Source organism: Bombina bombina, chromosome 6 (genome assembly GCF_027579735.1).
Source record: "Bombina bombina isolate aBomBom1 chromosome 6, aBomBom1.pri, whole genome shotgun sequence".
NCBI classification, from domain to species: domain Eukaryota; kingdom Metazoa; phylum Chordata; class Amphibia; order Anura; family Bombinatoridae; genus Bombina; species Bombina bombina.
Window position 1 is genome coordinate 602,782,568 of NC_069504.1, and position 23,654 is coordinate 602,806,221.

General features: G+C 40.2%; 1 protein-coding gene across 1 annotated transcript in view; it reads left to right on the forward strand.

Moving 5' to 3' along the window:
- Positions 1-23,654, forward strand: part of ADAMTS17 (ADAM metallopeptidase with thrombospondin type 1 motif 17) — a 611,877-nt gene that overhangs the window by 64,072 nt on the left and 524,151 nt on the right. Inside the window, exon 3 of the mRNA XM_053717604.1 lies at positions 14,488-14,653. Within this exon, the coding sequence (XP_053573579.1) occupies positions 14,488-14,653 (166 nt within the window). The remainder of the gene's footprint in view (positions 1-14,487; positions 14,654-23,654) is intronic.

A 23,654-nucleotide genomic window follows, 5' to 3' on the forward strand; every position in this document is an offset into this window, starting at 1 on the left:
TGCTTGGTCCTTATGAATAATACTAGGAAGAAGCAATTGTAATCTTTGCGCTAAAATAGAGGTAAGTATTTTGTAGTCTGTATTCAATAAGGCTATCGGTCTATAAGACTCTTTTCGTTCAGGATCCTTCCCCTGCTTTAATATAAGGGAGGTATAAGAGGCTGCGAAATTGGGAGAAATCCTATTGCCCTGAATGTACATGTCATTGAAAAGCCTAGTTAAGTGTGGGACAAGCCGTGAGGACAAAATCTTATAAAATTCATTAGGAAAGGCATCGGGGTCCAGGACTTCACGAGCATTTGAGTTCTTAAAGGAGTATAGTTGATACTATTCTGTACTTCTCTATACTTGATAGTATTCTGTAAAGACTTAAGACATCTTCCGCTGTTGAGACCAATTTTTCTCCACTTTGAATCGTGTCAATCAGGGATGAACCTTTGCCCCTTTTGACAAGGTTTGCAAGAAGATTTCCCTTTTTTGTTGCCGTATCTGTATAGCTTGGCCTGAAATTTTAATTCTTTCTGTGTGGTTCTATGGATAAGGAAGGTATCCCTTTCCTTCTTAGCTTGTGTGTATCGTGCCCAGTTTTCTGGTGTTCTATGTAATAGATAACAATTATATGAGTTAGATACTGACTTCAACACTTCATTTTCTCTCTTTTTATATTTCTTAGTTCTGTAAATACTATAGGCTAGGATTTCCCCCCCTAAGAACCACTTTGGCGGCTTCCCAGAAAACCGCCGGTTGATTTAAATGTTCCCGGTTAAGGTGAGCATAGTCCTCTTATTTAAGATTAAGCCAATTTTTAAATTTATAGTCTGATTTTAAGTATATAGGAAAATAAAATCGCTGAGTATTGAAAGATAAGTCCCCAAGCTGAAAATCAAGAAATATAGAGGCGTGATCAGAGATCCACATAGGCATAATTCCTGATAATACTCTTTGTTTAGCGAGTCTTTCATCTAAGAGAAATAGGTCAATCCTAGAAAGAGTCTTATGTGCCATGGAGAGACAAGTAAATTCACTATCAGGATTTTGAGCTCTCCATATATCCCTAACCCTGAGATTCCAATAAATCCTGTTGAACATTTTAAATTCTAAATTATTTCTTTTGGTCTTAGGAGAGGAAGAATTCTGTCTATGTCTATCTAATGGGTATTGCGGAGCCATATTAAAGTCCCCCCTAGTATTAAATAGCCCTCAGCATATGAAATTATTTTAGCTTGTAGCGTTTCCCAGAACACAGAGTTGAATCTATTTGGCGCATAAACATTGCAGAGAGTGTAAAGAGTTTTGGCCAGTTTAATTTTAATCATTAGGAATCTCCCCTCTGTGTCCGCATTAATGTGTAAAACTTCATAGTTTATCTTTTTCCCTAGCAATATTGCAACTCTTCCTTTCCTTTCTACACTAGGAGAGGCAACCACTTCCTTAACCCATGCGCACTTAGGTTTTAGCACTTCCTCTGTTTTTAAGTGTGTTTCTTGTAGGAAAGCAATGCTTGTATTTAGTTTCCTCAGATGAGATATTAACTTTCGCTTAATAGGAGATGTAATGCCTCCAATATTCCATAAAACCAACTTAAATCTACCTACCATATTCGTCATTTATATATAAAAAATAAAAAGAGAAAAAAGAGGGGGAGAAGAAAAAAAAAAAGAGGGGCTGCCCCCACAACCGGCCAACCCCCCCTTCCCCTCTCGCCCAAATTATAACCCTTCCCAAAGGTTCACCCACTTGGCCCCAGGGCCCTTAAACCCAGTCTTTGAAGGACTATCTTAATTACATTAGCATTTAAGGAAAAAAAATAAGAAAAATAATACATAAAAATAAATAAATATATAATATAAAGAGAGGAGAGAAAACAAACAATTCTTATTTGCCAAGCTATCTCCTCTAAAAAGCTAGAGAGCCTGTCTCAGCCAAAACGTTTTCTGCTTCTGCCGAAGAGTCAAAAAAATGTATCTTGTTATCAACCCAGATCTTCAGCCTGGCAGGATAGATAAGGGTGGCACGGAGGTGCATAGTGGGGCTAACCTCCTCCTCTTTGCAGCTGTCTCAACCAAAAAATCTTGAAACAATATAATTTTTGTACTTCCTAGATAAATGGGTTGTTTTTTTTCGGAAAAATTGTAATAGCATAACTTTGTCTTGGAAGATTAATTTTTTGGTGATGATTGGCCTAGGTCTAGTCAGTGGAGGCTCTTCCATATGAGCACTCCCGCACGTGAGCCCCCAAGGGGAAAAGGAAGGAAAGGAAAGAAAATACATTTTTTGGCTGAATAAATATAATTTCTCCAATAGCCTCCCTATTGGAAAAATTATATTTATTCAGCCAAAAAATGTTCCAGTCTAGACTGTCCTGTTTCATAAAAAAAAAAATCCCTTTTAAACACCTCTATATCTCCTCTACCGCACGTGCGGTAGAGGAGGTATAGGCTGCTATATCCCTCTGCACAGTTTTACTATGTGCCTGCTGCTCCGCCCATAACAGAGCCTATACCTTGCTTAATCGCACAATTTTCAGTGTGCGGTTGGGCCATTGCTTTGGGCGGGCAGCAGGGGGAGCACTGTTTTAAAAGATTACTTTTTGCTGGCTGCGATGCACAAGCCAGGAACAGGAAACAAGTTACAGGAGTGCTGCTCAGTGCACATCCAGTAGCCAGTGGGTGATCTGGGGATAATAAGCACAAGCTGCATGAGTATCTAGTGTCCCCCCATTGTGAGTCATCATGTATGAGGCGCAGAGCGGGTCGGCAACACACAGAGATGGAGCAGTGACAAGGTAAGTAACCAGGCTGCACTTAGAGTCTGAGAGCTGTGTTAGTGTAATAAAATTCTCCCGCCTTGCCTATAGTGAAGACTTACCTCACAATTTACTGCTGAAGCACTTGAGCAGTAAATTGTGAGTTAAGTCTTTGTGCTGTTGAAGACAGAGTTATCCAGAGTCCGGGGAGGGTTATTCAGATAATGAGATGCCATTCATTGAAGTACTTAACTACGGCTTCTTTCAAACTGCGGACTGCCTAAAAAACTGGAGCAAAGTTTATCAGATGATCTGCAAATAAATCAATACTTGTCTTGGATGATCGTGGCATCTTTGTTCACTATAAGTGCAGCAGATGCTGAATTCAGTTCAGTGCTGTGTGAGTCTTATGTTTATTAAAGATGATGGGCTCCTGATGCTTCCCCTCTTTTGTTTATTTTATTTCATATGCTTGCCTTGTAGAATCTAAACCCTTAGTAATTAGGCAGTCCGGTGTCTTCAGTCCCTTCAAGCTTCCCCTGCTATAGAATGTGATGCTGTGAGATCAAAGGTCAGATAAGTGTGCTGCCTAATAACTGTAGTAAATCATTGACTGAACTGCCCTTTTTAGGAAATGTTAACTTTTTTTTTTTGCATCATGGTTTAATTCCTTCTTAACCCCTGCAAGTGGGGAATTTTTACTTAAAGATAGGTTAGGTATTTAAAAACAAACAAAAAAAAAACATTTTGGATCCAGATTAAAAAAAAAAATACAGTTGCATTAACTGTGAATACAATTGCTGGTCAAATCTATCAAACAAAAAAAATCTGTCCAGAATGTGTGTATTTTTATTATTATTTTTAAAACTGTTTAAAACTTTTTATTAAAAAATGTATTATTATTCTGGCATAAAATAAAATATGAGGAAACAAAAAAAAATATGGCTCCTTTTTATTAAAAAACCATATGCCCAGGTTAAATTTCAGATCATTCTATAGTTTTTCAGTCCACCTAATATCACCTATAACCACATATGACTATCATTTTAGCCCAGCTATATGTCAACATGTGTGTGTGTAATGTATATGTATATGTATATATATTATGTATATATATTATGTGTGTGTGAATTGTGAAAAAAACTAGGCAGATATTTTACCACATAGGTATTTAATACATTTTTGGTGTGATACATTTTGTGATATATATATATATATAATATACAGTGTGTATGTATGTGTATATATATATATATATATATATATATATATATATATATATATATATTGAATATACAGTGTGTATGTATGTGTATATATATATATATATATATATATATATATATATATATATATATATATATATACTTTTTTATATATATATATATATATATATATATATATATATATATATATATATATATATATATATATATATATATATATATATATATATATATATACTATTTTACATAATTCGTCCGTGAACCCCCATTTGAATATCCCCCGAGCCGCCACTGGGTCTAGTGGTTTCTTTACCAGTTGAGGGCCACCCTAACCTATGTTTCCTCTCCAGCATAATTTGTGGCTGAGACTGCGGGATTTGTAAAAGCTGTGGTAAAGTGATGGTTAAAAATGTATTAAGGTCCTCAAACTGCTTCTCCTCTGGTACCACGATTACTCTAATATTATTCCTCCTGGACCGGTTTTCTAGGTCTTCTAATTTATCTTGAATTTTTGAAAGATAAGAAAGGGAGGCTTCCAACTTAATATTTTGACCTACAGTAAGGTCCTCAAGATCCGATATCCTTTGCTCTGCTCTGAATTTGTTCCTTTGAAGTGATATATCTTGATTAATTTCATTCATAAGGGTGTCAAATTTAGGAGACAGGGCTTCAGAAATGCTTGATACTAGTGATTGATTATCAAGCGGCTTACTTAAGGGCACATAATTAGTAGCAACTGAATGAGCCTCTGCAGAGGTCTCCAAGGTAGTCTTATTTTTTCTATCTCTTGGACCGCCATAACGGAAGGTGAGGTTTTAGATTGGCTGTTAAAAAATTTATCCATGTGCAAGTGAAAAAAAAAAGGATTCAAAATCTTGTGCGCTAAGTGAAAATGAACCAAGAAGGTGATGCCAATAAGGAAGACCCCGTTGGGGGGAAAAAAAAAAAAAAAACCCTTAAGAAGAAGGTTAACCACCAGCGTGTAAAATCATGAGGGATTGTGCCTATAGAAAAGGTTAGTGAAGAAGAGAAAGGGAAAAAAAAAGGGGGGAAAGGAGGGGTGGGGTGGAGGTGAAGTGCGTGTCAAGTTATTAAGTCAGTTATGGAGACCTGACAAAAGGATAATATCAGTTTACCCAGAATGTTGGATACCGAAGGATGACCCCACTGAGTGGGTACAAAATCCACCACGAAGCAAGAGGCAGAGCCAGGCTTACCACTTCCCATGATGACCCTACCCACATTTAATCCCTATATTCTGAAGTCAAGAGCAGAGGAGTTCAGTGCTCGCTGTAACACAACCTTGCAAAAGGTAATCCTTATAGGCCACTCAGCCGAATCCCTTTCCATTTATATGGATATAGGGAACAGCCAATTGATTAGGGGATCAAGAGTTAGATCCTTGCCGAGATGCCTCTCTCCCTGGAAGGACCTTAGGGGAGCTAATGTAAAGACCACTTTTAGGTCCACTGCTGAGGGGCAGTTCTCCTTTATTAATTCTATAGATTTACTAGGGAACTAACTTGATTCACAAGGTTAGGAGTCTATGACTTCAAAAAAAGAAAAAAAAGAAAGAGGGGTCCCCCCGTGTAAAAGGCAGAAGACAGGCCTCAGATCTCCCACATATAAAAAAATACAAATGATTCAGTTTAACACCTAGCACATATAGGTTTTGTTTCTTCAGAATAAAATGTAAAGTTAAATATACATTCTTTGGAAGGCATAGCAGTTAGTACATTTAGCTGGAGAAAACATTATACAACAGGCAATAACAAAAAGAGAGGGAGAGCAAAAGGAAAAAAAAAAAGTCAATGTTCCTGCTACTTTACTTGCTTGCTACCTGCAGGTAGATCTTCCAGACCTACTTCCCTGCTACCAAATTATAGCAGCTGCTATACCAGGATGACGCTGAGTTCCAGGAATCGATATGACAAAAAAAGTGGCCTGATGTACAAGAAACTCTAGAGCTAGACCAGGTATATCAGCGCCAGCTTCCTTTACTAATTTTAGGTATGAAGCACAGCTCGAGCTCACAGGGCACAACACATGTCAGAGGGTCCAATCTCAGCCAAGCCACACCTGAACCTTGACCAAAGCAGCCTCTCCTGAGCCTTCAGCTGAGGAAAGCAAACCCCCCCCATGCAACACCGGTGGGAGGAGGGAAACTTGAAGAGAGTGGGCAAGACCTGCACCCCGATGGTACTTCTACTGCCGTTCAATTATTCAGCTGATCGGAGATCGTTGAAGATGCAGGGAGTCAGTGCAGTCCTCCCCACACGCAGCACCCATGGGAGGGGAGGAGCAACAGACTGCCTTAGCCGCAAAGGGCCGCTGGATTCCAAAGTGCAGGCAGTAGCGTTCCCAATAGACAGAGGTAGGTGTAAGGATGTAGATAATAATTCCTGTGCCTTTTCTTGAGTGTAGGGCAGGCTCCCAATCTGGTGGGCAAATGATTTACCCCTCTCACGCAGTACCCATGGGAGGAGGAAGAAGAATGTCTAGGGATGTTGTTAAGAACCCTTTTGCCGGACTAGGATGCACGTAGGGCAGAGTAAGAGAATAAAGCCATGACAGTCCTTCAAGGTTGCTGCAGCATGGAGCTCAGTGCGATGTAATAGCACTGATGGAGCACCGGTAGCAGTATGTTGAATGCTCAGCTAGTCACCCAAGGTCTAGGGTTCTAGGCACGAGAATTCTCTGCCAACGGCTCATGCTGGAAGTCAGAGAGAAAGCGTTCACGTGACCTTGCTCTTTTGCTTCTCCCCCGGAACCCCTAGAACATACAATTTTTCAAGTTTAAATCTTTTATGAGCAAAGTCAATTTATCTTTTGAAAAAGATCTATCTGATAAATTGAATATCATTTTCATCCCTTGTTCTAATTCCACCTCTCATGATTCATCGCTGGGGGCTGCTGATCAAAGGTACACCAGGGAAGCCTGGGGGAGTAGGGGTTGTAGGGGTCAGAAACCCCAAGTTCCAAAGGGAGCTCTCTTCCGGCAATCACCCCACCTCTTGCCCCCACTAGGGCAGAGCTCTTGGATAAAGGGCCGCTGGAGCAACCTGGGGGAAAGGTCAGTGGGCGTCCGGGGTAGCCTGGCCGGCCAGTAGTTCTAGTAGCCTGGCCAACTGGAAATAGGTCCGATATAATAAGCAGTGAGCCAGGTAGTAGGGGGGGTGGGGGTATCCTTGGCAGCCTGGTATCAGTGACAGTGCACCCCCCTGAAAAGTCAGGCAGACCCAGCTAGATCCACACATGGGTCAGCCTGAGGCTGTCCGGTGAGTTACTCCAATTCAGTTTGCCGGTAGAGTCCATCAGTATTTCCATTGCTCCTTCCCAGCTGGTACTGAATGGTGAAGTTGAAGGGCTGCAAGGCTAGGCTCCACTGCAACAGTCGTCCATTGTCCCCAGAAACTCTGTTGAGCCAGAAAACACTTGGATGGGTTAGGAGCGGCCAGGTTAGGGGCAGAAGTTAGAGCTGTCTTAAGGCTTTGGAAGGCGGCCTCACACTCGGGGGAACCACAGGACTTGTCGTTGTAACTGTTTTCTGGTAAGGTCAGTCAAAGGTTTGGCCAGGGCACTATAGTTGGAGACAAATTTGCAGTAGTACCCTGCGGTCCCTAGGAAAGCCAAAACTTGGGTCTTGGTTTTGGGGGTTGGCCAGTCCGCGACTGCCTCAATTTTGGCCGGCTCCAGAAGCTGCTTCCTGCAGCCTATTCGGTGCCCAAGGTACTGGACCTCCGAGCGCCCTACCATACATTTGTCTGGCTTAAGTGTCAGACTTGCAGCCTTGATGCGGTCTGAATCGGTACCCAGATGGACCAGGTGGTTCTCCCAGGTATCGCTGTAAACCGCAATGTTGTCCAGGTATCAGTACATCACTCTGCAGAATGATACTCACAAAAGCGGCGCACTATGTGGCAGTGCAAGGCAGGCTGGATAGATCAGAGCCCACCAGGACATGAAAGGTCCGGCAGACCCGTTTATCTGAACATTTGGCTACCAGGTAGGTTGTGTCACAGTGTTGCTCTACCACTCTATAGGGTCCCATGCCAGGAAGCCTGTAGCTTGTTTGTCTTGAAAGGCTTCAGGGCCAGGACCTTTTGCCCTACGTCTAAAGTGTGGTTCTGAGCATTCCTGCCTACCTTGGGTGATCTGAAGGTTCTCTAGTGGCGAGGTCCTTCAGTCAGTCTCTGAACTCCAGGATATACTCCACGATAAAGTGTCCTTCCTCCTCAACTGATCCTTCCCAGTGGGCTCTAAGTAAATCTAGGGGCCCCTCACCCTCCGGCCATACACTAACTCAAAGGGGGAGAATCCAGTGGATTCCTGGGGCACCTCTCTGTAAACAGGAGGTGCAGCAGGTATCTTTTCCAGGTTTTGTGAGAGGACGAGACTGTCCTAAGCAACTGCTTCAGGGTACCGTTAAACCTTTCGCACAGTCCGTTAGTCTGGGGGTGGTATGGAGAGCTTGGCAGGGGTCTAATCCCGCAAAGCCTCCATAGCTGCTGTGTGAGCTCAGCAGTAAACTAGGGTTAACCCTGGCAAATATCCAGAGCAGCACGTCGGCTACTGTATCGGCTTGATATTGGCAAGGGGGATTGCCTCCATGTATCGGGTGGCATAGTCTACCCCATATACTTTTTTCCTGAGGGACTGGGATGGGGCAAGTGTCCAGCAATATCAACATCTACTCTGCTGAAGGGTTTGTCAATGATAGGAAGGGGGTGCAGGGAGGCTTTGGAGTGGTCTCCTGTCTTGCCTACTCTCTGGCAAACCACAGGTCCTACAGTACTGCTTATCTTCCCCTGTAATCCCTGGCCAGAAAATGGTCTGAGTCAGTCGGTGAGGGGTTTTAGTGATGCCTAGGTATCCTGCCAGGGGAATGTCGTGCCCTAGGCGCAACAGGTCATACCGATACTTTTGTGGTACCACCAGCTGTCGCTTTAGCATCTGCCTGCCTCCCACATCTGGTAACCCTGTATAGGAGCTCTCGGTCCCACTGAAAATGGTCCCCTCCTAACCCCCCCGGGTCCGTCTTTCCCCAGGCACGGTAGGGAGCCAATGTCGAGTCACTCAATGTCTACTGGGCGAAGTCGGTGGGGGAAGCCCAGAGGACAGGGTCGAGTGTTGTGGCCTGAAGTATGGCTTGCTGGCGGGTGGTGACCGGGTAAGCCAGGGGGAGTAGGTGTTTTAGGGGGGTCCAAAACCCCAAGTTCCAAAGGGAGCTCCCTTCCAGCAATCGCTGCACCTCTTTCCCTTCCTAGGGGGTACTAATCCCCAATAGAGCAGAGTTCTTGGACCAAGAGCCGCTGGAGTGACCTGGGGTAAAGATCAGCGGGCTTCAGGGGTAGCCTGGCCAGCCAGTAGTTCCAGGAGCCCGGCCAGCTGGAAAGGGGTCAGGCGTAAGCTATCTGCTCTTCCATGAGCCAGGTAGTAGGGGGTTGGGGGTAGCCTTGTCAGCTTGATATCTACTATTTATCCATCAACAGGTATTTTACTTCAATTAAATGACTCAATCAAGATCAATTCAGCAGAACATGATATAATAACCTGATAGTTTGATAATAAAATGTCCAACAAAATCAGATTCACAGTTCATGGCAGTGAAGTCTATATACACACTCCAATTGAAAAATGCTGTTTCCAATCTTATTCCACACTTTGTTTCAATGTATCATTTCAAAACTGGCAACATATGTGTTTTATGATTGTAAGCCTGAATAGGTGTATCATCCAGAGAGATTCAATCAATCCCTTATTGTGCAAAAGGTAAGATTATATTGCCATCAACAATTGTAATCCAAATTCCCATAAACAAATATCCCAATAGTTAGGCTTGAGTGCATACTTTTGTGAGTCACATGGTGCTGTAATTGTTCCAGCTTGTAGTCCATACTCACATGACCGTCAGGGTGGTATCCAAAGCCAACCCGTTTTAGGGTATTGTGGGAGTTGATAGGACTTGAAGGAATGCTGATCACGTTCCGGTAGTTTTTCAGGTAAGTATAGCATTTTATGGAAGGCACTTAGTGTATATAACATGCCTTCGGTGTAGATGATCAGCCACTGCAACATTGAGGTGTGAAGTACCATCAGCGGTGAACAGCTGATATCACCGCAGATAAACAGCTACGCGCGTTTCACCTTTGTGTAACAAGGCTTCATCCGGCTTGAATCTGATGGGGCACTTAGCCCTTTACCTTTTTAAAGACATGAGACTCTGCCTATTCCTATCGCCATTGGTGAAATATCAGTTGTGAATAAAGTAAATAATGTATATAAAGCAACAATTTAACATACAAATTACACTACATCATTATACAAACTAAAATAAATCTGCATACATTATAATTTGACAAGCCTGCAAGAATCAAATTGAAAGTAAATGAACAATATCATTCTTTTAGCATCAGCATTTTGAGCATATTTACGTTGGAAAAATAGATATTGGGGGGTAAATGGGAGGTACAAACATCTAGCACATAAAGAAAGGACTATGTTGTCTAATTTATAAGGCAGAAGAAGCAGATATATTTTATTGTTATAAATAAAAAGAGAGAAGTGCGTAACCTGGGAACAAACAATAGAATAATAGCTTGTTCTATGGCTAGTTAACACCCTAGAAGTAGCCTCTTTTTGCTCAACATGTGCCTTTCACAGAGCTTTCCTGTTGCATATCAGTCTGATCCTGACTTCACAGTACAGTCCAGCACCGAAATACCAGGCAATCCCTCTCTGAACGAGAGAAACGGCAAAACAACAGACGTACGTTTCGGCCTAGTGTGGGCCTCGTCAGTGAGGTGCAGCCATATCCCTCTAGGCACACTGAGCAACGTGTCCACGTCTGGATTCCGGCATCACACTTAGGGAGACTTTCCTAAGAGTCATAATTTGCATAAATAAAAAGAGAGAAGCGCTCAACCTGGGAACGAACAATAGCATAATAGCTTGTTCTATGGCTAGTTTCCACCCTAGAAGCAGCCTCTTTTTACTCAATATGTGCCTTTCACAGAGAAGAACTTTACTGTAGCATATCAGTCTGATCCTGACTTGACAGTACAGTCCAGCACCGAAATACCAGGCAATCCCTCTCTGAACGAGAGAAATGGCAAAACCCCCTTATGTAAGTTTCGGCCTATAGCTCCCAGAACTCAAATCTGCCTATGTCAATAATTTCATAACTCCCTAACTGCTTATCCATCTCTCAATCCTCTACAGTCCTAACAAATTACTTTTTTTTATTCTAGAACACAGTGGAGGAGGAGGTTATAGGAAATCAGAAGCTACTGCTTGTTGTAATGTAAGGAGAGCAGGGTAGGCTCACACATTCCTGCTTACTCTATCAGCCCATCTAGGGTTTGTAAAAGAGGCTTGTACCAGTTTTTGCTGAAACATCAGTACAAGCCTCACAGCATAAGATGAAATATGGGTGTGCGCTTTGCTAATATGCTTTACAGTGGGTGTTATGGCTTCTGATTTCCTGTACCACCTGTTGTGAGGACAACAAAGTATTTGGTAGATGATGAAGAGAGACAGTTACGTTGTTAGGAGGTTATGAAATGATCTATATAGGCAAATTTGAGTTCTGGACCTGGGACAGATTGTTAGTTTATAGGAGTATATTTAAGTTATTCTAAATTAATTAAAATAAAGTTAGTGACCCATTAAAAAGATGGATATGTTTTTCCAAACCTTGAAATTAAACTTAACTAATTAGACTATTTTCCAGATACCTTTCTGCAGGTATATCCATACTAGTCTATATAAGTGCCTTCTAGGTGATATAGAATGAGTTGCTGAAAATAAATATAGGCTGTAGTAGATAAGATGCAATATACGCATTCTGGTGTTCACAATTACCATGACCCTCATGTACAAGTAGGCTTTTTTATTGGAGGATTATATTGAGGAACAGTGGTTCACATAAATTTACTTCTGGCTCTAAGCTATTTACAAAAGACCAATGACTGACTTCTAAAGGGCATGTGGCTGGTTCCATAATATTTTTCCCAGCTCCAACATGTAAAATAAATTTGGCAGCTATTGCTTTAGAGCACTTGCCATTTTACTATGGTTGTCTTTTATAGAAATCGTGAAATATCTAGGACATACAATTTCGCCTGTAAAATATTTAGCCATATTTTTATTTTAAAAACAGTGACAACCAGGATATGTGTGAATAAACTCAAATGAGTATGTGGTGCAATTTGTGAGTGAGGTGATAGATAGTTATGGTAAACACAAGAGTTGTTTCATGAATCTAACAAATCCAAAGCTAGCATTACATTTTTACTCATTATTATATATAGTTTGTTTTTATAACTGATAATTGCAGAAGCTTTTATTTTTCTCAACTGAATCTCAGCGTATGCAACTGATTCTTTCTCTCTCCTTAAGAGCATATATACTGAGCAGCAGTTGGAAAAAGTCCATTCAAGTGCATTCTGTAATTGCATATTCAGGAGCTTGGTATGTTTTCATGTATATTTACAACTACTTATGCTGTTTACATAGCTTGTATAATAGAACATTACAAAGAGCTGTCTATACTCATTATAAGAGATAATTGGCCACTTGAGGTGGTATCAAGGGGTTAGCCTTGAGAGTTTTACATTGCATGAAAATGACATATATACAGTATATATATATATATATATATATATATTATTTTATTTTTAAATTAAGCTCTCTGTTTTCCCCATTTTTATTGCTTATGAGTTCTAGTTGAACTATTAATAAAGTTAATTTGATAAAGATGAAATGGGCTTAGATGCCATTTAAGAAGTAGAGGATTGTAAAGTATTGTAATGGGGCATGTCCCTTTTCACATGATGTCATTTTTCTGAGCTTTCCTCACACCCTGTAACCAAGTCAACCAAACTGGAAGCATCAAAAGATATGTCTCTGCTGTAGGTCTTCTCTGCTCCAGGGGTTGTATTTATACAGGGAAATCCTTCTGTTGTTTTTGGCAGGAGTTCTGTGGAGAAGGGAAGCCTCTCCTCAGCTTTAGGTTTAAGGTTATCCTCCCCCTGTGCTGTGGTTTGCAGGTCAGTGTGGAATATACAGTAACCTCTTCCCTGCCATGCAGGTTAGACCTGTGTATTGTTATTATGTGATCCAAGAACAAAGGGAGCGATGACAGATACAAAAGCAATGCACCCATATTATCCTCTTATTTCCTACTTGCTATTGCATGTACATATTGGCACCAGGATCACTTTACATCATAATAGTTCTGAATTTGTAGGAAACTGTTCTTCCAACAGAGCTGAGTGTGTGAGTGTGATATCTTATTCCCTGTTGGATTCTATTGTCCTCACACCAAATATTATTTTTTTAAGACACAAGGGTTACATTGCATACAATACTGATACCTAGTTGAGTACTAATGTAGTATCTACAGACAAATTATTCCAAAGTAAAATCATTACATTATTCATATTGGATATTATATTTACATTTATCTCCTGATTTCATGCTTTTTATTTTCCATGTTTGTCTTTTTACAAATAGTAAATTATTAAAAAAAATTTTTTTTGATATTCTGAAGGGATTGAAGGCATTTGTCTTTTTTTTTAATGCATTTTATAACTTTGTTTCTTTTATATGCATGTTCCTGTCCTGAATAAACCATCGTTCTCTAGCGAGGTTTGCAGAGGTGTGTCCTTTTTCACCAATACAGCGGTGGAATTCTCTAATTCAGCCAATGAGTATTAAGAGAAAGTATCTACCATCCAATGAGCTTTAGGAGAAAGTATGTAAACGATATTGTTACTTTAGTTCCAGTATAAAGTGAAACAGCTGTTTTTTGCAGTTTTTTGATATGGGTGATTTATTTTTTTGTACCTTTTTTTAATTATATGCTTTTCCCCCCCCCTTTTTATCCACGAAAAAATGCACAACTGAGCCTTGATTCCTCAAAAGAAGTAACTTGATGAACAAAGTCTGTATTTGTGTTTCTGTATTAAAATGAGCATTGCAATGTTGAGTACTGTTAATTTTAAAGAGACATGAAACCCAGAATTGTTCTTTCATGGTTTAGACAGAACATACAATTTTATTCCACTTTCCAAATTACTTCTATTATTTAATTTGCTTCTATCTATTGTTATCCTTTGCTGAAAGGTTTATCTAGGAAACCTCCGGAGCAGCAAACAACCTAGGTTCTAGCTGCTTATTGGTGGCTGCATATATATACCGATTGTCATTGGCTCACCCAATTTGTTCAGTTAGAAACCAGTTGTGCATTGCTGCTCCTTCAAATAAGCATATCAAGAGACTGAAGCAAATTTAATAATAGAAGTAAACTGGAAAGTTGTTTAAAATTGTATGTTCTACCTAAATCATGAAAGAAAAATTTTGGGTTTCATGTCCCTTTAAGTAAAAGGACACAAAAGACTAGACTAGAGAGCAGAACCTTCTATAACAAACATTTGTTTATAACTCCTTATTATATATATATATATATATGGTGTAAGTTCAGTGTATGCCCCACTTGTATCTCCTGTTTAGACCGGATACATTCAGATAGGGGACGAACAACTGATGATCCAGCCAGCCAACATCACAACCGACTCCCAGGAGCCCATATCTGGAAGGAAACATATCATCAGGCAGAAGCGTTCAGCGACACCTGCCAAGCCTGACACTCTGCACAGCAGCTGCCATGTTGTAACAAGTAAGTTGTAGCTGGATGGGGCTGGTGGAAGGGATTAGTACTCTCACTTAGATGTGAAGGAATGAACCTTTTTAAGTAGAGCTAATAATTACATTTTTGAGCTTGAATTTTGACATATCCTTAAAGGGACACTGAACCCAAAATTTTTATTTCATGATTCAGATAGAGCATGACATTTTAAGCAACCTTCTAATTTATTCCTATTATCAAATGTTCTTTATTCTCTTGGTATCATTATTTGAAATGCAAGAATGAAAGTTTAGATGCCGGCCCATTTTTGGTGAACAACCTAGGTTGTCCTTGCTGATTGGTGGATAAATTCATCCACCAATAAAAAAAAGTGCTGTCCAGAGTCCTAAACCAAGAAAAAAGCTTAGATGCCTTCTTTTTCATATAAAGATAGCAAGAGAACAAAGAAAAATTGATAATAGGAGTAAATTAGAAAGTTGCTTAAAATCGCATGCTCTATCTGAATCATGAAATGAAAATTTTGGGTTCAGTGTCCCTTTAACCCTTTAATGATTAATACCAGTTCCATATTTTTCATCAGATAATGCATGTTCAAAAAATACATCTAGCTTTAGTGTGTGTGTGTATGTGGTAAAAGAGTGGTATTTTAATATAATTTTATATAGTGTATATGTAAGAAACAGTGTGTAATTATTTTTTAAATTCTGCAATGAAACACTTTATTATACATTTAAAATCAGTTCACCTTCTAAAAACACTAAAGTCTATGCTTCTATACTTGTTTTTTAATTAAGATTAGCACATAAAAAAAGGACTAGGAATTAAATACTCACAAAATTCTGATTTAAAAGAGGTGACAAATAAATCTGACAATGTTATAGATTGGCCATAGAATTTCACTTATTTTTACACTCATCCAAAAATGTATTGGTATGGTAGGATTGGCCTACCAGGATACCAGAAGATCTCCCGGTGGGTCGCAGCAGCTGAGGATGACCACCTACAATTTAATGGGGTGGTGCTGATGATGAGGCAATGCAGGTGTAACACTCTTTTCTCTGAGCTATTAGTATTAAGATCACAAAGAATTTCCTTGTAAGTTTTATCTTCTAACCATTTTATCTTCTAGTGGCCCTCCTTTGAATGGTTTCTAGTTAAGTACACTGTGAGACAGAGCAATTGATAATCATTTTCATGCTGTGAAAGGGAGTCATGGATGAAATCGTTGTAGGGTGCCTGTATAATTTAACAAATTTAACATAGCCTCCTTTTAAATAATCTTACACACCTCTGTGTACTTTGAGGTGAGGGCATGGTGTAAATACCACGCATGATTTGTTTTATTTGCTTATAAACCTCTGATGTGATGTCTTATATCCCGCCATGTTCAAGCAGCACTCATTGGATTCCACTCTTTCCGAACTGGGGCTCATGTTATATGTGTGTGTATATATGTGTACATATGTATTTTTATGTGTATATATGTATTTACAGACATATATATACATAAATGCCTATGTATACATATACAGAACTATATTTTTAAAGTTCTATGCAGTCAAGTAAATTAAAACATGTTAAAGCATATTCTTGCAATATTCATATTTAAAGGGACAGTCTAGTCAAAATTAAATTATTATGATTTAAATAGGGCATGCAATTTTAAAGAACTTTTATCATCACATTTGCTTTCTTCTCTTGGTGGTAATTCTTAGTTGAAAGCTAAACCTAGGTAGGCTTATATGCTAATTTCTAAACCCTTGAAGGCCGCCTCTTATCTCAAAGCATTTCATCATTTTTTCAGCTAGAGGGCATTAGTTCATGTGTGCCATATAGATAACATTGTGCTCACTCCCGTGGAGTTACATATGTATACTGTGTATTTACTGTAAATATTTCATATTCCAATTTTCTGCAAATAGCGGAAAATGTTCTATGTTTTTTAAATATATATATCTTGGTAACTAATTTATTACTAAGCCCCCTAACCTAACACCCCCTAAATTAACCCCAATTACTACTAAATTACAATTAAAATTAAAAAAAATAACAACATTAAATTACAGAAAATAGTCTATTACAGAAAAAAATAAACAAAATAATCAAAAATATTTTTTTATACATAATCCCTATGAAAATAAAAAAGCCCCCCCCCCCAAAAAAAAAATTAAAACACCCCCTAATTTAAAGTACCAATAGCCCTTAAAAGGGCCTTTTGTAGGGCATTGTCCTTAGTTAAACAGCTCCTTTACCTCTAAAAAAAAATACTAAGTCCACCCCAACAGTAAAAAACATCCACCCACCAAACCCCCCAAAATAAAAACAAAAAAACTAACACTAAAAAAACTAAACTACCCATTGCCCCTAAAGGGGCATTTGTATGGGTATTGCCCTTAAAAGGGCTTTCAGCTCTTTTACTGCCCTTAAAATGGCAATCTGCTCTTTTTCAATCCCTAAAAAACCCTAATCTTAAAAATAAAAACTTCCCAAAATTTAAAATAAAAAAGCCTATATCTAAGCCACAAATAGGTACTCACTGTTCCTGAAGTCCAGCGGAGAAGGTCTTCTTCCAGGCGGCTCCATCATCTTCTATCTTCATCCGTAGTGAAGGCAGCGCGGTGCGGAGCTGTGTTCCCGATGCCTGGATCCTCAACGGCGGTGGTCCTCAGCGGCGGCGCCGAAGCTCCTCTTCATGCGATCGTCCGTCGCACACTGAAGATTGAATGCTATGTACCCCATATTTATTGGGGTACCTTGCATTCCTATTGGCTGAATTTTTTAAATTGGCCAATAGGATGAAAGCTACCGAAATCTTATTGGCTGATTTGAACAGCCAGTAGGATTTAAGTAGCTCTAATCCTATTGGCTGATTTAAAAATTTCAGCCAATAGGAATGCAAGGTACCCCAAATTGATTGTGGTACATTGCATTCAATCGTCAGTCTACGACGGACATCGGATGAAGTGGAGCCTCCATGCCGCCGAGGAACACCTCCGCCACTGAGGACCTTCACTTTGGATGAAGATAGAAGATGATAGATCAGTCTGGAAGAAGACCTTCTCCGCCGGACTTCAGGAACAGTGAGTACCTATTTGGGTGCTTAGGCTTTTTTATTTTAATATTTTTTTTATTTTTTTTTAAATTAGGGTTTTTTTGGACTTGAAAATGAGCTGATTGCCCTTTTAAGGGCAGTAAGAGCTGAATGCCCTTTTAAGGACAATGCCCATACAAATGCCCCTTTAGGGGCAATGGGTAGTTTAGTTTTTTTAGTGTTAGTTTTTTTATTGTGGGGGGTTTTAGTATTTTTTAGAGGTAAAAGAGCTGTTTAACTTAGGGCAATGCCCTACAAAAGACCCTTTTAAGGGCTGTTGGTAGTTTAGTATTAAATTAGGGGGTGTTTATATTTTGGGGGGATTTTTTATTTTTAGATGGGTGTTAGTTTAGGTTTAAAATTTTTATTTTCGATACCTTTTTTATTTTGTTCTGTAATTTTACTTTTTTTTATTTTTTTGTAACTTTAGCTTGGGGGGTTGTAGTTTTTAAACATAGACTGCCCTCTGTGCAGGCTTTTCGCTTAGTGTGTGTGTATATATGTGTGTGTGTATATATATTTATTTTCTGCCAAGTTTTGTTAAAAGTCCAGTGAGTGCAAGTTTTCTTTGTTGCTGTACACCTAATTCCACTAGCACCCTGGCAGTTGTGATTAAGTGAGAGTGCACATCTTTGCTAACGTATATTTCTAAATAAATAGAACATGTTCTGCTATGTGCAGAACATTGGAATATTCATATTTTCATGTCGGGTTAGTGCACTTGAGAAAATGCAATCAGGTTTGCGCACGAGTATGGTGTTTATTTTTCTACTTTTCGCGCTCCATTAAAGTCTATGGGGAAATACGTTAACGCGGTCATTATATTGTAACTTCAGCGTTTTGTGTGCAAGCAAAAACATTTTACGATCAATTTGTAATATGCGGGATACCCGAAGAGCGTAAAAAGCTTACTTGTAGCAAAGTTAAAACACAAGCAGGAGTTATAAATATGATTCGGGTGAAATACTGATGTCTGTGGAGGTGGTAATTTTCACCTCTACATATTCCCCTCCCCTTCCTGCTTGTGTCAGTTCATACATAGACAAGCATGATTCTATTTGAATAAAGGGCACAAAGAGTTATGACCTAAAAATCACTCTGAGGCATAAGCTTAAGAACGTGCTTTCGTATGACTTTACATTGAGCACTAAGAAATTAGTAAGTACAAATCTGTTTTTTCTGTCTATCTTATGCAACCACATCAATACAAAAGGCTCAGTACCAAAGCTCATCCAAGGACAGATAGAAAACCTCTGCCAAGGTTTTGGAAGTATGGAGTGAAAGACGTTTCTACCAAGCTGCTTGTGCTGATGAAAACATTTTTAGTCAGTAGAACTTAGTATGTATTCAAGAAAGATCACATTGCTACCTTTCATACCACAAAGGTTGCATGTCGATGGCAGATGCTAAAGCATCTAGATTAAAGGTTAAAATTGAACATGAAATTTCAGTGAACTAATGGTAAAACCTGCAACCATGCCATTTCGGCTAATATTCAAAATCTGCCAACTGAATGCATAATTCCAATGGATTTTTCTGATTTTATACTACTTGCCCAAGGTGACCCAAACCTTGTAATGTGCCTAACCTTTACAGGTTTATGTGCCTTCAAAAACGTAGAGAATTCTATATCTAGAATATTTTGAGAATTAAGGATTCAGTAGTCAAACAGTGCAAGTCCTTTTAAATCTTGGTAAAAGAATGGATCCTGAGACAGAAAACTTGGAGTGTTTTCTGTAGGGTTGATTCGAGAATAGAATTAACCTTTATTTTCTCAAGGGATATCCCTACAGTAATTGAGCTATTATGGGCAATTAATATAAAGATAATCCTCAGCACCTTCTAAAAGGTGTGCTTTAGGAACAAACTGCCGCAGTTTAAAACCTCTTTAATCTATATTAAATATAGCCATTTCAATCTGCACAACATCTCATTCCTTTACAGAAACAACAAACCAAATGGCAAATATAAAAGTCACATGATGTTGGGAAACACAAAAAAATGGGTTCAAAATATAATTACAGAAATGATTCTACAACCCCAGACACTGGACTTCCTCCTTGCAGGTCTTGGAAGCCATATTAAAATCAAATCATTCCTAAGAGAAACACAACAGGAACATTGATGTGCTGTTTAAAAACAGCATCTAAATTACATAAACCAATAATAAAAGGGGACATCAATATCAATATATGGGGGGGGGGGCAGACAGACCCTTGCAATGACAAGTGTGTAAAAAAAAAGTTTCTAGTGTAGCAGAGCCCCAGTTTATATTACTTTGTTCTAAATAGGAACTGACTCAAGCTAGAAGTGTTTTCCATCTTAATATGAGGAGAGTCCACGGCTTCATTCCTTACTCGTGGGAATACAGAACCTGGCCACCAGGAGGAGGGAAAGACACCCCAGCCAAAGGCTTAAATACCTTCCCCACTCCCCTCATCCCCCAGGCATTCTTTGCCTTTTGTCACAGGAGGATGGCAGAGAAGTGTCGGATGTTAGGGTCTGGAGATGCAGGGAGAGTCTTTCTGCGAAACCATCCAGACTTGTATTAACAGCTCCTTAAGCAATCAGTGTTGACAAGTTTTACTACCTGCTTACATCACTCAAGTCCATGTCAAGTGCGATGCTACAAGACTGTCAAACTTGAGAGGCTGTGTGTCTGTTCCACGCCGATGTTTCAGGTAAGATCGTTTCATTTTACATCATATGATAACGTCAGAAGACAGGGTCACAGTGTGACTCCTTTATCTGTATGGAATCAAGGGTTAAGATCTCCAGAAGGGGATTATTGAACAGGGGGGGATTTATACATGATTTACTTTATTATGTTTTATGCTGCAACATGTGTGTGATTAAGCTCTGGCAGATGTGGGAACATTCAGGGTTTTTTTAACTTTCGTTTTGGATAACTGCGCAGCCTGTCAGTTTGGCACACTTTTCTTCCTGCAGCAGGGGAGGTCCTTAATGGCACTCCATGTGACCGGGTGTGGCCTCATTAACTTCCTCTTTCCTGACCGTGCGTTTTACAGGAGAAGAAGTGGTTTCTTTGTGGGGCCTTGGTCATAGGAGGTGGTGAGTGCCCCTGCCATTGGGGGTATAAAGGTCTCATTTACTTTTTCTATAGTCCATTGTAAAAGCACAAGCTATGATGCGTTAGAGGGTACTACCTCTTTACCAAGAGCTAATACCTGTTTTTATTGTGAGGAGGCTACGGTATACCCCCCTGCTTAACTATGTTCCACATGCCTTGACAAAGTTATTATATCTAAAAAGACTAAGATGTTTAGTACAACTGAGCCATCCACCTCTGAGGGGTCTCCGTCCCATGAGGTGCGTTCCCTGCAGTCATCTCCGATTACACATGCAGCTCCCCATTGCACGACTAATCCTCCTTTGGGAGGGGCCCTCTTACCGCCAGACTTTTCTTAACAGTTGCAAATGGCAGTGTCTGCGGCCTTTAGTGCTTTACCTCGCCCTGCTAAGTGCAAGCGAAAGGTTAAATACTGCTTTCCTTCCCAGGGGTCATTTACCAACTTGCTGGATTTATCTGTCACTAGATTATCCGCTGATGAAGACGCCTCTGATACTTCAGAGGAGGATCTTTCTGAGTCTGAATCGGCTGCCTCTAAGCCTCCGGCAGCGGATGAACCTGACTTTAGATTTAGGATAGAGCACTTGCGCTTTCTGTTAAAAGAAGTATTGGCTATGTTAGAGGTTCCGGAGGAACCTTCTATTCCTAAGCTTGATAAGGTTTATGAGGACAGGGTTGTGCCACAAACTTTCCCGGTTCCCGTTAAGATGGCAAATATTATTAAGAATGAATGGGAAAGACTCAGATTTTTCTTTTTTTTTTTTTCCCCCTTGTTCCCAGTTCCTGACTCCCAATTAGAGTTGTGGGGATCTATCCCTAAGGTGGATGGAGCTATCTCCACACTTGCTAAGCGCATCACTATCTCGCTTGAGGATAGTTAATCGTTTAAGGAGCCCATGGATAAGAAGTTAGAAACTCTGTTGAGTAAGATGTTTCAGCACACAGGGTTTTTATTTCAACCCGCAGCGGCGGTTGCTGAAGTGGCTGGAGCCGCTACCTATTGGTGTGACTTTATCGGAGATGATTGAGGTGGAAACTCCCCTCGATGAGATCCAGGAAAGAATTAAGGCCTTAAGGGTAGCTAATTTGTTTATTTGCAATGCTAACATGCAGATTATTCGCTTGAATGCCAAGACATCAGACCTTTCTGTTTTGTCCCGTAGCACTCTGTGGCTGAATTCTTGGTCCGCGGAAAGGAAAGGTTCTTTTTGGTCCAGGACTCGACTCTATCAAATCCACTGCCACTGGGGGCAAGGGTGCCTTCTTACCGCAGGATAAGAAGAACAAACCTAAAGGACAGGGTCCCAATTTACGTCCCTTTCGTTCGGATAAATCCCAATATCAGCAGCCCTCCACGAAGCAGGATCAGTCCAAGGGAACTTGGAAACCATCTCAAGCTTGGAATTAGTCAGTCCAAGCAGAACAAGAAGCCCACCGAGACTAAATCGGCATGAAGGGATGGCCCCCGATCCATCGTTGGATTGTGTTGGGGCAGACTATCTCACTTTGTTGAGGCTTGGCTGGGAGATGTGATTGTGGGACGTGGGAGGAGTGATTGTGCCAGTTCCTCTAGCAGAAAGGGGTCTGGGTTACTACTCAAACCTTTTTTTGGTCCCAAAGAAGGAGGGTACTTTTCGCCCGATTCTGGACCTAAAGTGCTTAAACAAGTTTCTGTCGGTGCCATCGTTCAAGATGGAGACAATAAGGTCAATTCTGCCCTTAGTCCAAGAGGGACAGTTCATGACTACGATAAACTTGAAGGAAGCTTACTTTCATGTGCCAATACACAAGGATCAATTCAAGTTCTTAATATTCGCCTTTCTGGACCAACACTTCCAGTTTGTGGCTCTTCCATTTGGTCTGGCTACTGCCCCAAGAGTCTTTACAAAGGTTTTAGGGGCTCTGCTCTGCTCGAAGTGGCAAGATTCAGGGGTATTGCAGTAGCTCCGTACTTGGATGACATCCTGGTCCAAGCTCCGTCCTGCTGGCGGGCAGAAGACCATTCAAGAGCTCTGCTACTTCTTCTTCAATCTCATGGATGGAAGATAAACTTAGGAAAGAGTTCTCTGGTTCCCATTACCAGAGTGGAATTCCTGGACACGATAGTAGATTCCATATCCGTGAAGATATTCCTTACAGACCAAAGACGTTGCAAAATTACTTCCAATTGTCTTGCTCTCTAGACCTCCTTAAGGCCATCTGTGGCCCAGTGTATGGAGATGATTGGGCTCATGGTGTCCAGCATAGATATCATTCCATTTGCCAGGTTCCACCTCAGACCTCTTCAGCTGTGCATGCTGAGGCAATGGAACTGCGATCACTTGGATCTATCACAACAGATTTCTCTGGACATTAGTAGTGTTAGTTAGTAGTAATAGTGTTATAAAATAAAGTTAAGTTTTATAAGACGTTGGATCCACGAACTTTATTTTACTAAATTTTAGCAGTTGGCTTTATATATTTTGGAGTGTGCTGTTCACGGTGCTATATGGTTTTCATTGTGCATAGGAGCCTACCGGGTTAGGCTACCTCCAGAAAAAGATTTAAGCTTGCTAAAGCAGAGACCAAACCGGGAGAGCAAGTTATCCGGCATTCATCTGAATACCCCAAAGAACGGGTCAATACGGACGAGAGTGGGAGTTAGCTGGACGACTCATAAAGTTCCAGAAGACGTTTGTGACACTTCTCAAGTGCAGGGAGCTTGTAAGTACCAGTTTTTCATGCGCATCTGAAGCTTGTCTGTATCCATTGATCATACACTATGGTGGTGCCTTCTTTTTTTATTCTATATTTCTACAGATTCTGTTCTTTTGGGACACCAGCAAAAGTATTGAAGAAACTGCGAGCCA